The sequence below is a fragment of the Phodopus roborovskii genome, unplaced genomic scaffold, assembly GCF_943737965.1.
Source record: "Phodopus roborovskii unplaced genomic scaffold, PHOROB, whole genome shotgun sequence".
Classification (NCBI taxonomy): domain Eukaryota; kingdom Metazoa; phylum Chordata; class Mammalia; order Rodentia; family Cricetidae; genus Phodopus; species Phodopus roborovskii.
In genome coordinates, this window is record NW_026126434.1 from 11425778 (window position 1) to 11439934 (window position 14157).

At 36.6% G+C, this 14157-nt stretch overlaps 2 protein-coding genes across 2 annotated transcripts in view; one reads left to right on the top strand and one right to left on the bottom strand.

Moving 5' to 3' along the window:
* Positions 1 to 14157, top strand: part of Ctnna3 (catenin alpha 3) — a 1153843-nt gene that overhangs the window by 104221 nt on the left and 1035465 nt on the right. The window lies entirely within an intron of this gene.
* The window catches only part of Lrrtm3 (leucine rich repeat transmembrane neuronal 3), a 158211-nt gene continuing 155270 nt past the window's right edge, over positions 11217 to 14157 (bottom strand). Inside the window, exon 3 of the mRNA XM_051186830.1 lies at positions 11217 to 12597. Coding sequence (XP_051042787.1) covers positions 12388 to 12597 — 210 coding nt within the window. The 3' untranslated portion in view covers positions 11217 to 12387. The remainder of the gene's footprint in view (positions 12598 to 14157) is intronic.

A 14157-nucleotide genomic window follows, 5' to 3' on the forward strand; every position in this document is an offset into this window, starting at 1 on the left:
ATTCACATTAACCATAATATTCTATAATCCTAAAATTAAAATCTCTTTTTTTCTAAGAAGAAAGATCAGAAGGGCACAGACTGATCTGATTTCACTAATATAATTTCAGCTCAGCTTAATTAAGAATGGTGTTTTCTTTAGGGTTTACAAAAATCTACCTTAAGCATCAGATAAACAATGAGTCCTTTGGGAATAATGTTTTTCTTATAGAAGAGGTGTTTGTTAAGGGGAAATACATGAAGTTAATGACAGTTGAACACTGAATAAGTGTACTTGGTGCTTTAGTCCAGCAGTTCTCAACCTATGCGTCTCAGTCCCTTGAGGGGTTGAACTACCCTTCCACAGGGGTCTCCTAAGACCATTGGAAAACATAGATATTTACATTACGATTCATGACAGGAACAAAAGCACAGCCATGAAGTAGCAAAAACATGAAGTAGCAAAAACATGAGGAACTGTATTAAAGGGTTCCAGCATTAGGAAGGTTGAGAACTAGTGCTATAGGTGAACTCATTATTTTTTTTTAACTTTTGAATCAAATTATTTCACTATAATGAAATAAAATGCAAAGGTTCCACATATAAACTATTTTTCACTCATCTTAATAATCCTATGTCATAACTAATTGTTACTAAAAACTTATATTTCATAGTTCAGCATAGCTTTTCTACAACCCTACCCCCCAGCCCAGGTTCAAATTTAGACCTACAACAGGCTATTTGGCGTGGAGAGGTATGACTTTCATGGACATTTTAGATATAAAACGAAGAACCCTACAACCCACCGTTATTTAGTAATTACTGTTCATTTGGTTAGTGGAATTGTACATGACCTAAATTTATCGTGGAATGGCCAAGTTGAATGTTTGGAGCTTCAATTTAGAAGATACTGAATAGTTATGTCAGGGGGATCCCGTGTTTCAGAAGTTAGTTCTCATAGACATCTCAGATACCTCTAGTCCCTAAGTAGGAGGCAAGGGATGGAGCCTGCCTGTCATAGCTGAACTGTGTTGTTGTTACCATCCAGGAACATAAATAACATTGTGTGTGTGTGTGTGTGTGTTCCATTTCCCAGTTCTTCCCAATGGAACTATTTTCTACCTTCCTTATATGGCATCATAAATAAGCTTTAATTTTACAAATATTACAGCAAGTCATATTTCCTTCTTTATTTTCAGGTATTGCATCATTTTGTTATTGTGGCCCTTGGCTTATTATAGTAAAAGCCACATAAGCAAGTAAACACTTGATTAATTTGAATTTTTTTAAAAAACCCAAATAATTGTGACAAAACAAAATAAAACATAGGTGTGTCAGAGGAATGGCTCATTCAGTAAAAATGCCTGCCATTTGCCATATAGCATGAGGACCCACATTTGGACAACTACCACCCACTTAAAAGCCTATTGTGATGGTGCATGTATATGCTCCTAGTTAACAGTGTGTGCTATTGACCAAAGTTGGATCTTTAGAGCTTGCTGGCCAGCCAGTACAGTCTGTGCATGTCAGGTTCAGTGACTGCCTCTCAAAAGTCAGGTGGCAAATATATGAGGAAGACCCAGATATTGACTTTTGGCACACACACACACACACACACACACACACACACACACACAGAGAGAGAGAGAGAGAGAGAGAGAGAGAGAGAGAGAACACTTGTCCATATATGTATACACAGATAAACACAGAAATAGTTTCTGTGTAAAGAAAAAAGAAATGCACTGAATATCTGTGAATAAAAAGAATTGTAGATGCCACATCAACAAAGATAACTTCACATAGCCCAGTGATAAGAAAAACTCAATAAGAACATTTTTAATTTTTAAAAAAGTGTGTGGAGGCCCACTCGTGTATTGCCGGTAATGAGGAGGCTGTGAGGCAGGGTGTTGAGAACTTGGAAGGCTGTGCTACCAGTTTCAAGCCAGCCTGAATTATTAGCAACATCCCTTTCCTCAAAAAAGTTATTAAGAACTAAAATAGCTGTTTAGGCATCTCCACCCACCCCAGGTGAATTATATCTGTTTTAACAGGCCTTTAATTGATAACTGTCCATATATAATGCAGAAACAGCCCTATATATTTTCAAACAGTGGCATAATTTTTAAAGTTTTATTCTCATTAAAATAACTAAGTAAATTTGAGTTCTGGTTCTGACTTGTCTCTATCACCTAGATGATGACTTTAGTTATGTTTTACGTTAGCTTCTTTATTAGTAGAGTGTATCAAAAGGACTTGGTTTATGGGATAAAAATTCTGGTTAGTATTCATCCATACTTACGTAAAGAGTAAAATGTCTGAAACAAAAGAAAAGCAATCTGCAGGCTGTGTTTTTACATGATAAAAATAGTAACCTGTTTTCACTAGATGAAGATTTTTAATGGCTAGTTCCTAAGAAGTTATTTGATTTAATCCACACAATTACATCTGTCTAGTGTGCTTACCTGAATTAGCCATTAGAATGGATCATTAATACTTTACTTGCAACCTCTAATAACATCTTTTTCCCCACATACTTTGTACCTCCAAAGAAAGAACAGAGAGGTAGAATGGGAGTATACACAGAGGAGAATAGAGGAAAATGGCAAGCAATTGTGCCAATCTAGAAAAGCCAATAGATTTGTTGTGACAAAGTAAAATATGTTCTTGAGATTTTAGGCAAATGGGAAAAAGTCAAGCCTGGTATTTGTCTCTCAGAGAAACATTAAGTACTGGTGGAATAAGAAGATGTTCTTAACTGAAAATTCATTCTTCCTTCTTCCCTACCCTCTCATCTTTGTATTGCCAGTCTGCCAGCCATAAACTTTTTTTTCTGTCCTCATTTCTGCCCTGATGGATCACCAACAACTCTACTAACATGGAGTTTTATTCTCCTGCACTTGCTTTTTGCCCCTGTAGATATTAAATTCAGCTCTTTAGTTTTGTTCACCATTACATTCTCCTCCCTCTAATACCAGGAACAGAGCATTATCATTCTTCACTGTGTGTCCCCCAGAGACTCTTACAGCCCACTAGACACACCTTATATGCACTATTAAATATATTGAGAAAATTTCCCCAATTGAATGTGTAGACCTTTAAATACAAGAGTGACACTCATGAGGCAGGTACTAAGTAGACAGTAGGGATTGTTTTGCCAATATATCCATCACTTGTTTTCAAATCTGTGCTCTATATTTTACCAGCCCCATGTTCTCTAATTTTTTTGGTTCATCATTTTTTCTTAATTTCTTAAGGTGAAGACATTACCTAATTCAGAGTTCTTGTTAATTCTATTAGCCATTATAATCAACAAAATGAATTAATGTGAAACACGTAGAAGAGTAACCATAGTGTTTTTTCAAGCTAATCATGTTGTGGTCTTTTAGTTTATACATGCTTTGTTTCAAGTCATGCTTTCAAGAAACCCATAGACATTCCTTTTGGTGTCAAACATTGAGTATGATCAACTGTCTGAAATCTGGCCAATGAAAGAAAGGTGTTGAAAATAAACCATATATTCATAATTGCAATATTTATATTCTTAGTTACAGAAAGCATGACTTTAACTTATCTGAAGATGATTAAGTTTAAAAAGTTACAGTTAAAAAGAAGTGGCCCCAAACTACATCTCTGTTTTGTAAGAAACACAGTATTATCCCTTCAGATACTCTTCTAATTCTTAGTGGTAGTACCATAGTGCTGCATCAAGTTCATTTTTTTCTTTATTCCATAACTGGAATTCAGAGGCAAGACTAAAAGCAACCTTGGCCCCATGCTATTCCTCCACAGAGTAATGGTGTTTACAACAAGGGCCAATCATGATGAGCCAAATGGAAAATTCATGTTGCATCAGAAAAGTGGCTTAAAGTTTGTTGAAGAGGAAATTGACAGAAGGATGTCTTTAATAGTTGAGATTTGAAGTGCCTCCTGTCCCTGAGAACCCATGTAGGAGGATTATTTCTCATATGGTGGTACTATTTTGGGAGATGAATGTAACTTTGGTAGATAGGGGCTTAGATGGAGATACTGGGTAATGGACAACACATCCTTCCTTGGAGGCCGTATCTTGCCCTGGACCTCCCTTTTTCTCCCACATGCTTCTGATGCCATGAATTTCAGTTTCACCACAGAACCAGAGTCCATGGAATCAAGGACAATGGACTGAACTCTGACACTGTGAGCCAAAAAATCCTACCTCCTTTTAAATTGTTCTCTTGGGTATTTTGGTTAAGCTGTTGAAAGATAAGTGACACTAATACATGGCTGTTAATACTTTTTACACCAGAGATAGAAAGTATGTAAAAGAAGAGTTTCAGCCCTTATATAGCCTGTCTATGGAGCACAGATACCTCTTTCTCCTTTGCATCCATGATGACCCATTGCTGATGGTTGTTGATGTCATTTGGTGGCAAGTGTTTTTTAATCCTCAAGACCTTTATTTTGCAGTAATGGCTTGTATCTCATCCAACCCGGAATCCCAGCCCCCCAGCCCACTCACCTCTCATCTTGCTGCCTAGTTGTCCTCCTCCTTATCTTTCATGTCTTCAGCTCTGATGCCAGGGACATCCTTGCTGTACACAATCAGAATCATTCTACATATGTGGATGACATTTCTGTACTGTGGCAGATGTAATGAAGGGCTTGCTTTCTGGAGTATTATTTACTTTAAATTTGCAGCCTAGTTCTGCCAGTCATGTCATGACCCACAGGTGGGAGTGACAGGGTCTACCTGTGCAGACAATTTGATGACTATGCTGCATATTCAGATAGTGTTTTAGAATAAAATACTAATGTCATTTCCTAAAGACATTACTAAAGTTTTTGAAGGTTTGGGGAAAAGTGAATACAGCTCTAGTTTAGTGCAAAGTTCCTGTAAATAACAATTGTATCAAGACATTATTTAAGAGTCCTTGTGAGTAACAAACAGAAAATTTTGAAGACAGGAATTTTAAAGGATGCTAACAAAATCGTCTTAACTTCACCACATTTGTGTTTTTTATTTAAACCATGTATTATATGGTGTAGAATAGTCAGAGTCTGCATGTGTTAAGGATGATCTTCTTTATAAAGTGTATTCTCAGATCCTGTATCATTTGTGTCAGTGTTAACACAAATAGAGGATATTTCTGTTGGCTCATGTCTGTAATCCCAGCTCTTGGAAAGCTGGGACAGAAGGATTGCCATGCATTTGAGGCCAGCTTGGAATGCATGTTGAGTTCCTGGACTCAACTCCTGATTACAGATAGTGAGACTCTGACTCAACAACTAAAATACAAAAATAGAAATTTATAATATAAAATGATTCATGGGAAATACTCTGCAACCCAAATGACCTGAAATTACTGCCTGAAATTTTATGACACTTGGTTATTTTCCATTTGTTATTTGTACTTGGTTACTTTATTAACTTCATTCACAAGATTTTTGGTTTTGGTAGCCTCTATTTTTATTGTCAGCTAAAGGTAATTATGGATAATTACTTACAGTTGGGTTGCAATTTTAAAATAGAGCTTAGATTGTGGAAATGAAGATACATAATGATATTTGGTGTATATATCTTTAGAAGGATTTTTTTTATTTTCCTTCCTTTCTTTAATGTGTAAATATGTGTGTCTGTGTGTATGTATGTGAATGCATGTGTGTGTGTGTGCATGAATGTAGGAGTGTGCATGTATGTGTGTGCACATGTATATGTCTGTCATGTGTGTGAGTCACATGGGGTCAGAGAATAACTTAGGCAGGCAGTTCCTTCTTCTCATTACCTAGGTTCTAGGAACCAAATTTAGGTATTAGGCTTAGAGGAAGGTGGCTTTACTCTGTTGAGCCATCTTGCTGGCCCAGGTTTTTTCAAACCTCAAGAAGGTAGTGATACTTGTTTCTGTTAAGATACTGATTTGGGATGTTCAAGGATATCTTCACAGAATGTAATTTTTCAATTTGGAATATACAAACTTATTTTTTGGCACTTTAATGCCCTCCCTAATTAAACACATAAAGCCTAGTTGTATTAGGTACAATCATATCTCTTATTTTAAAATATTTTCTGGGTGTTTGGAGCAAGTCCTTGGAGTCTGACAATCTGGATTTGAATACATCCCTCCCCAGTGGACCCATGAATTCTGAACTGCTGTCTCTAGTCTCTTCTATAAACCCACTTTTGTGACATAGCTTAAAGATGAAATGAGAACATAACACCTGCCATGTCATATACACTAACAATCCATGATGCCAAGCTCTGGAGGAGTAAAATTTTTCAGCTAAGAGGAAATTTCCTCCAGTTTCTTTCATCACATGAATAAAAAGTACCTTTGCCTTCACACATAAGTCTCCTCTTCAGAATTGTCCCGTTCTGTGAGACCAAACAATTTAAGTGTAAAGGGTCCAAATCAGCCACCACTCAGGAAACTTGGAGTGGGATGTCCAGAAGTGAATTCTTGCCCCTGTCTACCTCCATCTTATACACGGTTATAGTACTATCCAGAAAGGTGACAGTGAGTGAAGTAGGCCACAGGCCCAAATTTGTCTGTTGAGATTTACAGGAGCCTAATGTTCAAACAAGTTTATAGATAAGTGACTGGAGCAACTTTTGTGTTGTTGCCCTTTGCTTTATATTCTTCTATTCAAGACATATATTCAGTCAGGCTTGGAAAACTAGGATCACACTGCTACAATAAAACATAGGGCTAATACTTACAAATTAGAATAAAAAGCAATATAATGACATGGAAAAAGGTAAAACCATTTGAACAATGTTTTTCTAGACTCAGTGCCTTGGCAAGTGATACTCAAGCAATGCATTAACAATGCATTTGTTGGACAATAGCTCAGATATCATGACTCAGAAAATCTAGCCATTTGTAGCCATCATACTCTCTTAATAACTTAGGGGATATGATGGTTGGCAATAGTTCAAACAAGCAAATACAAAACTCTCAACTTTATGTTTTCTGGTTTCATATGACTTTTCTCATTAATCCAGATTAAAATCAGTAAGCAGAACTGGTATCAGACCAGCTTAGAAGTTGGACTCACCTCTTCATTATAATGATAAGATCCCAAGATGGCACCATGTAACATTCCCTGTGACAGAGCACAGGGGCTAAATCATGTACCCAAAGATGCATGGAGATAAATTTCCTACAGATGAATTAGTTGATGGTGTTTCAGAGTAGAAAACAAAAAGGGTTTACTGCAAGGATCCTTTATTGCAGGGTCTCCTGTGCATTTAAAATATAATTTGATTTATACACATACAAAAATTCCATTCAGCTTTGTAGGAAGATAGATATATGAAACAAAATCTATAAATGTTTAGGAGAGAAGAGAAAGGAATTCCAGAGTTCAATAAGTCCTGGAGAGCTGGTGCACTCAGTGCCCTTATAGAATGGCAACCAACTATAGACCTTTTAAAATGTGAACTTAACCCTGATTTTTAAAAAATTAAATAGCTGCTTTATAACCTCACAATAAAATATAATGCAAGTCACAGAACCCCATTAAAAATAACCTATTAGCCTTCTGGTGTTTGCTGTTAAATTTTCCAAACATTTTCTCCCATTGCATTTTCAAGTCAAAGCACAGTTCCTGGTTGCTTGTCTACTTCACCTTCATGATGATGTCACAGTCTTTAAAGCATCAATCCTGGGTTGTTTGTGGTTGGCATCTCAGTCTATTTATTGTGTGGTGAGTTTATATAGTAATGGGTGCTATTGGAACCTTTTACAGTTACAACAGTTTATCTGAGTTCTTGCTGCACAGCCAATCTACCAGGAACGTAAGCCTGTCTGACTGCTTAAACTCCTACTCAATATGAGAAATTCTTCAGACTTTTGAAATGGGCTGTGGAGATAGCTCAGTTGGTGTAGCATTAGCTGTTTAAGTCTGAGCACCCGAGTGTCATCCCCATGTAAAAGGGCTGGGTGTGACAGTGGGGATACAGAACTAAGTAGATCTCTGGGGTTTGATGGCTAACAGTCTAGTTTCCTTGCTTTCTCCTAGGTTTCAGTGATTGACTTTGTTCCTAAAACCAAGGTGGACAGCTGTTGAAGAACAGCAGCCAAGGTTGATCTCTGGCTTCACATACATGTGTGCACATGCACACACCCCTGTACAAGCACACACATAAAAATGTTGCTAGATTTACTCTGAGAATTGCTTGATATCTGCCAGGCTCTCTGCATCTCCATGCATCTCATGTGCTATCAGACCAAACATCTGACTTTCCTTCTTCCAGCTTAGTAATAGTTCCTACCAGCTCTCTGTTTTCATACTTTCAGTTTCTTATTTTCAGCATTTAGTTTGAGAGATGGTATCTTTCTTCCATTCAGGAATAGTTAAAACCAAGTGTATTTTTACTCTCCTAAACAGTTTATTTTAGAAAATATCTTTGCAAATAAATTTTGCCATTTCTAAGCAGTTTCTGAAAGCAGACAGATCTAAGTTCAAACTGGGTTATGTTTGTCTTGAGTGTTAATTTAGGCTTATATTGCCTTCCAAAATATAATTTATATTAAAAGTCTTTCTGGTTTTATGAGATGTCAAGAACATTCAGGAGGGGACAGAGATGGAGACACGATAAACCCCAAAATATTCTCAGACTGTCATAGATTTTAGCATCAGCACCTATTTGAATGACTGATGTTTTATCTTTCTTTCTTTATTATGAGTGTTCTTTTTAAAAGTTTAATAACTTGCCAAACACAAAAAGGAAAAGAAAATGTCTTTCTAGTTAACTCTGAGTCAACTCAGTTGAATGTGCAATTAGCTCTGTATTATGGACTTTTTATAAGCACTAAACAATCTCTGTGTAGACTTGTTTCTCTTTTTTGCCTCTTATTTTCCCTCTGCATTCTGGAGTCTGCTTGTCTCACATCTTGGCAGCATACTCACAAATAACCTTGTGTGTTAAGAAATGTGTGACTTTAGGTAATTCTAAACAAAGGTTCATCATGAGCAGGTCTAGGTTACTCTGCAGAGAGTTCCCTGGATCATGAAGTGCACAGACTTCTGAGATGAATTAGAGCTCACTAAATGTTCTAAGTCTAAGTACTTCGCTGGGGGTTCTCTGGCTCAGAGAGAGGGAGCTTTAGCATAATGGAAAAACAAAACAACAACAACAAAAACAACCTTTGGGCTTTGAGAGTTGCTCAACCTAGTGGGCATTAGCTTTGTGTCCTTTGATGAGTCTTAACTTAAGGGGCAGGAGAGTATCTTCACGGGATTGTTTAGAAAGGCAGAATGTGACCATTCACCAGATTTGTAAACCTTAAAACACTGCCTGGCTTTATCGGGTGTTTCAGCTGCTGCTGCTGTTGTAACTGTGGTGGGTCAGACTCCAGAGCTCTTTTAGTTGTTTAGCTAAGTGAGCAGCAGCCAAGGAGGGGAGTGCAGGTGCCAGACAGATGGTTTGAGGGAAAAATGGAAGAATAATAATGCTGAAAAAGAGAAACAATACATAAAAGTTTTGATATATGTTAACAAATTTCATATGTGTGGTAAAGATTCTAGTCTCTCCTACCACCTATTCTAGTAGCAGATTTTAACACCAGCTACCTCCCACCCCTGACAAGGCAGAACAATTAAAAAAAAATGCCATAACCGAATATCTTTTTGTGTGTTTGTTTCACAACCTTTTAGGCTTAATTCCAAATGTGAAAGATCTCAAAATTCTCAGAATATTGGCTTCTTACTATAGCTGAGGGCACAGGATGCTCTCAGCTAGAGTTCCAAGGTGATTGTTCCAATTGATAGTTCACTGAAGTAAAATGAAACTCTTTAGGAACATATGATGGGGAGGAAAGTCAGGGCGATTTTTAGGAGTGTTGTTTCTGGTAGGTCAACCATACTCTGGTTGATGGCTCCACACACATATGTGAGCATTGTTAAGTTGGGCTCAGTAGTGTGTGTGTGTGTGTGTGTGTGTGTGTGTGTGTGTGAAGTTGGCAGGATTTTGGGGATAGATGTAGGGGTGGATCTAGAAGAGTTGGGGGATGTGTTTAGAGGTGAATATTATCAAAATACATTGCATACACACATGAGATTCTCAAAGAATTTGCAAAATTGATATATTAAAAATGTTTAAAGACAGTGCTTTGTATCAGGATATCAAGGTGTACATTTGTAAGGCTCCTTTGGAGCCTTAAGGTGGTTGTTGTTATTATTATTATTTGTCAACTTAAGTATCTGGGAAAGTTTGAAGGTGTTTAGTTTTACAAATGAGTGCTTCTTTGAATATTTGGGAGAATGATTTCTAATGGAAAACATTGCAAATAACATTTTGGTTTATATAATAAAATTCAATTTGATTTCAGATCAAAGAATAGATTGGTAACCCAGTTTAAATCTTGTTCAGAGCTATGTGTCAGTGTAAGGGATCAAGAACAATCAGAATAATACATTGCAAAGAAACCAGAAACTGGAAAACAAGATCAAAATTAGACTTAAATAACAAAATTCTTGAATAGCAAATAATTTATGCAAAATATGTTACAAAATTTGGGATGCTAAGTATTTGATACAAGTACTGTGACATTTGTAGTTACATTAAAGTTTTTGCTTTTCCCATTATTTTACTTCCCTTTTTATTTCAACAGATACTTGCTTTACAATTTTGAGATTCTTCCTTCCTGGCCATGTTCTTAAATTTGCTGTGATCAACCTGTGTGAAGTTATATGCATAAAGAAAGTGTTTCTTAGGAAGAGATAAAAAAATTAAGTTTGACATCACTTTTCACTGTTTTTTTTTCTCTACCATTTTTTCATTGTGTTTGACCTCTGTTTGACTGATGTTTTCTGCCTCTACTTTTGATGTCATGAATATTAATTTAAATCATGAAAAATACTTCTCTTCATTCACATAGCAGTGATTGACACTTGCAGTTTTATATTTAAACATTGGAAAGAAGACAAAAAGGTTGTGTGATTACCATGGACAAACTAATGATACTTCCAATAGTTACTTGTCAGGTAGACAAGAGATACAAGTTATAATTTCAGCTATGGGAAAGCCAGGTTTTCTTAATTTGATTTTCATTCAGTTTAAGACAAGATCATGTAACCAGTATGTGATTTGGATTGATGTCTAATATCTCTTGGTTATTGTTTTGGATACTTTGTAGCTAAATCTCCAAATGAACAATGTGGCCAGGGCAACTGTATACTGTTAGTCTGTTCTGCAGAGAGTTTTCTCCACTAAGCACACCTATATTGATATAACTAGATTTTTAACATTCTTTCTCAGGTGTGGTACACAATAAGAAAATTTCTGTATTTTTCCTTCGAGTTATTCCCCAAATATTTCTTCACCTTCTAAATGAAAACTTGCCTTGAGAACCAGGCACAGTTTGAACTGACTTGTGGTTATTTTTAGATAAAACCACTTTGGGTTAATTAAGAGAAAAAAAATTGCTACTGTACAATTATGCTGTATCCTCCCACCTTGGCCTGACAATAAAGAGATGTAACAGAAGTTTTCTTTGTCACTGTAGCTGCACCTCTGAAATGTATCAAAGTCTGTTGCTGTGGTTACTTGACCTTTGTTTCCAGTGATATTTGGTCCATGCTTTCCCCTACCCTTAATAATGGTTACTCAAAAGAATGAAATAATGAGTCATTCATTCGGAAATACTTTGTTAAAATATCCCTCTTTATCATTACATTTCACTGCTTAGAAACTAGGCTGTAATTCAAGGCAACAGTTAAGTCTTAGAACTGTTAAAAAAAAAAATCTGATTTTTTTTTTCATTTATAAGAAAGACCTGTCTATGTAATTGAAGAACCTCTTACACGTCTGAACAATTAAAACCATTTTTGGTTAATGTATTATTTCTGGAACAAGTAGATAAAATTCTATGCAGTAAGCATGATAATGATAAAAATCGTGCATTGTTCGCACAGCACAGATTTCAGAGTCAAGGTTTCTGGGCACAAATGCAGTAACAAAACAGCCCCTACAAAACCGAGTAACTCTCAAGAACACAAGAAATAATGTTTGTTAATTTAAAATTTTAGAAACTGAAAAGTGTAAATTTTATAAAGTAAAGCATAATTAAATTATGGTACTGTACATACCAGTTGTTTCTAGGGTTGAAACTTTATAATATGAAAAAATACATTAGCGCTGTACAATTTTTACATGTAGGTAGGATGAGTTTTTGGAAAAAAGTGATTTATTTTTCAGGGACATTCTCTGTCAAAGTAAAAAAAAAAAATACTGCACAACTTAGCTAGTTACAAAGTATAGACTTGAAACAATTCATGTCTTCATTTATTTCATGAACCAATCTTGGAATTTTGTTTATTTGAACAGGGGATTTCTGTTTTGTTTTTGAGAGTTGCAATAAACAAATTTTACTGTTTCTGTCGTTGAGGTTACAGTTCGGTAGCAAGCCTGGGCTACCACTCAGCTCAGTCAAGCCAGCTGTGGTTTATGGTCACTGATGCGGCCAGCTGATGTGATTGTGCTCAGGTCCAGCTCAGTCTCTAGGTGGCTTTCCATCGTATCTTCCTGTGCATTCGTTTCAAAGGGCTTATGGGAGAGAAGTTCATGATGGACCCCACAATAACTTATTGTGGGCTGGTCGTATGCCAGAAAGGTTGACACATTCATTGATAAAGGTATCTGGGAAAAGAATGAGAAAAGTCAGTTATCGAAGGACAGGCAAGATTCCAGGCCAAGACTTGGAGAATACGAAGTGTGGATTTGACTATCCTCTGCGTTTGTATCTGTGGCTCTGCTGTCCCCACAGATTCCTGCTCTTGTCCCCCATCTGTTTTCACAGCAATGAATTCACTATTGAAGTTTGAAAGTTTGAGTAGAGAAGCTTGAATCTTAATTAGAACCTGCAGATAAATAGTAGTTTAAATGGTTTTAAAAAATGATACAATATTTCTTCATTGCAAAGCCGAGAAAATGGCTTTCTCTAACTGGTCTGAAATGTGTTTTCGAACTAAGAAAAGGATTATTTGGTTACTTATGGGAAAATAGTGATTCTACGATTTTTGCCATGGATGACCATCACTTCCACTTCAACAACCTGCCCCATTGTCCTGCAGGGTTCTGATACAGTGGGTTCCGGTTTTTTACCAGTCCCAAGGTAATGAAGGGCACAGTTACTTCACATGCCTTGCTTTGAAGAGTGTTTCAGAAGAGAACTGTCAAGTCATTCTGATATGCTTGCCCACAATCCCTTAATTCTTATTTCATTAAGAAAATTCCTTGAAATGTAGGTTGATATATCTAAAAGCATAGAGAACAACCAGAAGAAAAGGCACATGACTTCTGTAGAGGACTACCAGCTGCAAAGATTGAAGCTACTTTGAAGGACTAGTGATCCAGCTGGGGAAGGGCTTCTTTACTAATCAAAGAAGGCAAAAGCTGATACGTGAGGACAACAGAAGCAAGTATGATGATTAAAGACATAAGGGAACACAGGTTAGAGACAACAGTGGTCATAGGTACAACCAGAAGCCAAACTCTACAGAACATTTTTGCTTTTTCTTGATGAGACAAAAAGTTGTGGAAACACTGATCTTATTTTGTCTGCTATGGTATATAAACCATTTAAGGGTCCTCTAAAGCTTCATGTATTGAAGATATTTCTGGGAGATGAGTAGAGTTAGATAGTCATTAGAGTACACTTCCAAATATCAAGTTCTGTGGCTTTATATAGGAAGAGATAGAGAAGCAGCCGAGGATCCTTAAAGGAACACACACATTCGCTGACTCTTGCCATGTGAAGTCTGTACTCGGCCATAAAGAAGTTAAGCCTTGAGACTTTTCACCTCTAGAAACTTCGGCTCAAATAAACCACCTTTATTTGTAGCACAGTCAGTCCCCAGTATTGTGCTGTTGGCTCAGAAAACCACTATGATAATTTATTCACACTGCTGAATTTCTTTCAATGAAAACTTGTACCATTCTTGTTTGGCAAATGGATAAAATATTTGTGCACATCAGACTAAATGCTGCTCTGGTCTCAGCTGAGATAAGAGCAAGAAGCCAAGGGTGATGGAATGTCTAATCTTTATTACCTGCTTCCTTACTTTCTGCCCTCACCTTTCTAGGTACAAAACTCACTCCGTCTCCTCTTTCTCCATCCCTGACCTCTTACCCACATTTGTACCTCCTTTAGTAAAAAGTACTGTTTCTTTATTTCCTCTTTCAGTACAGACATTCTTT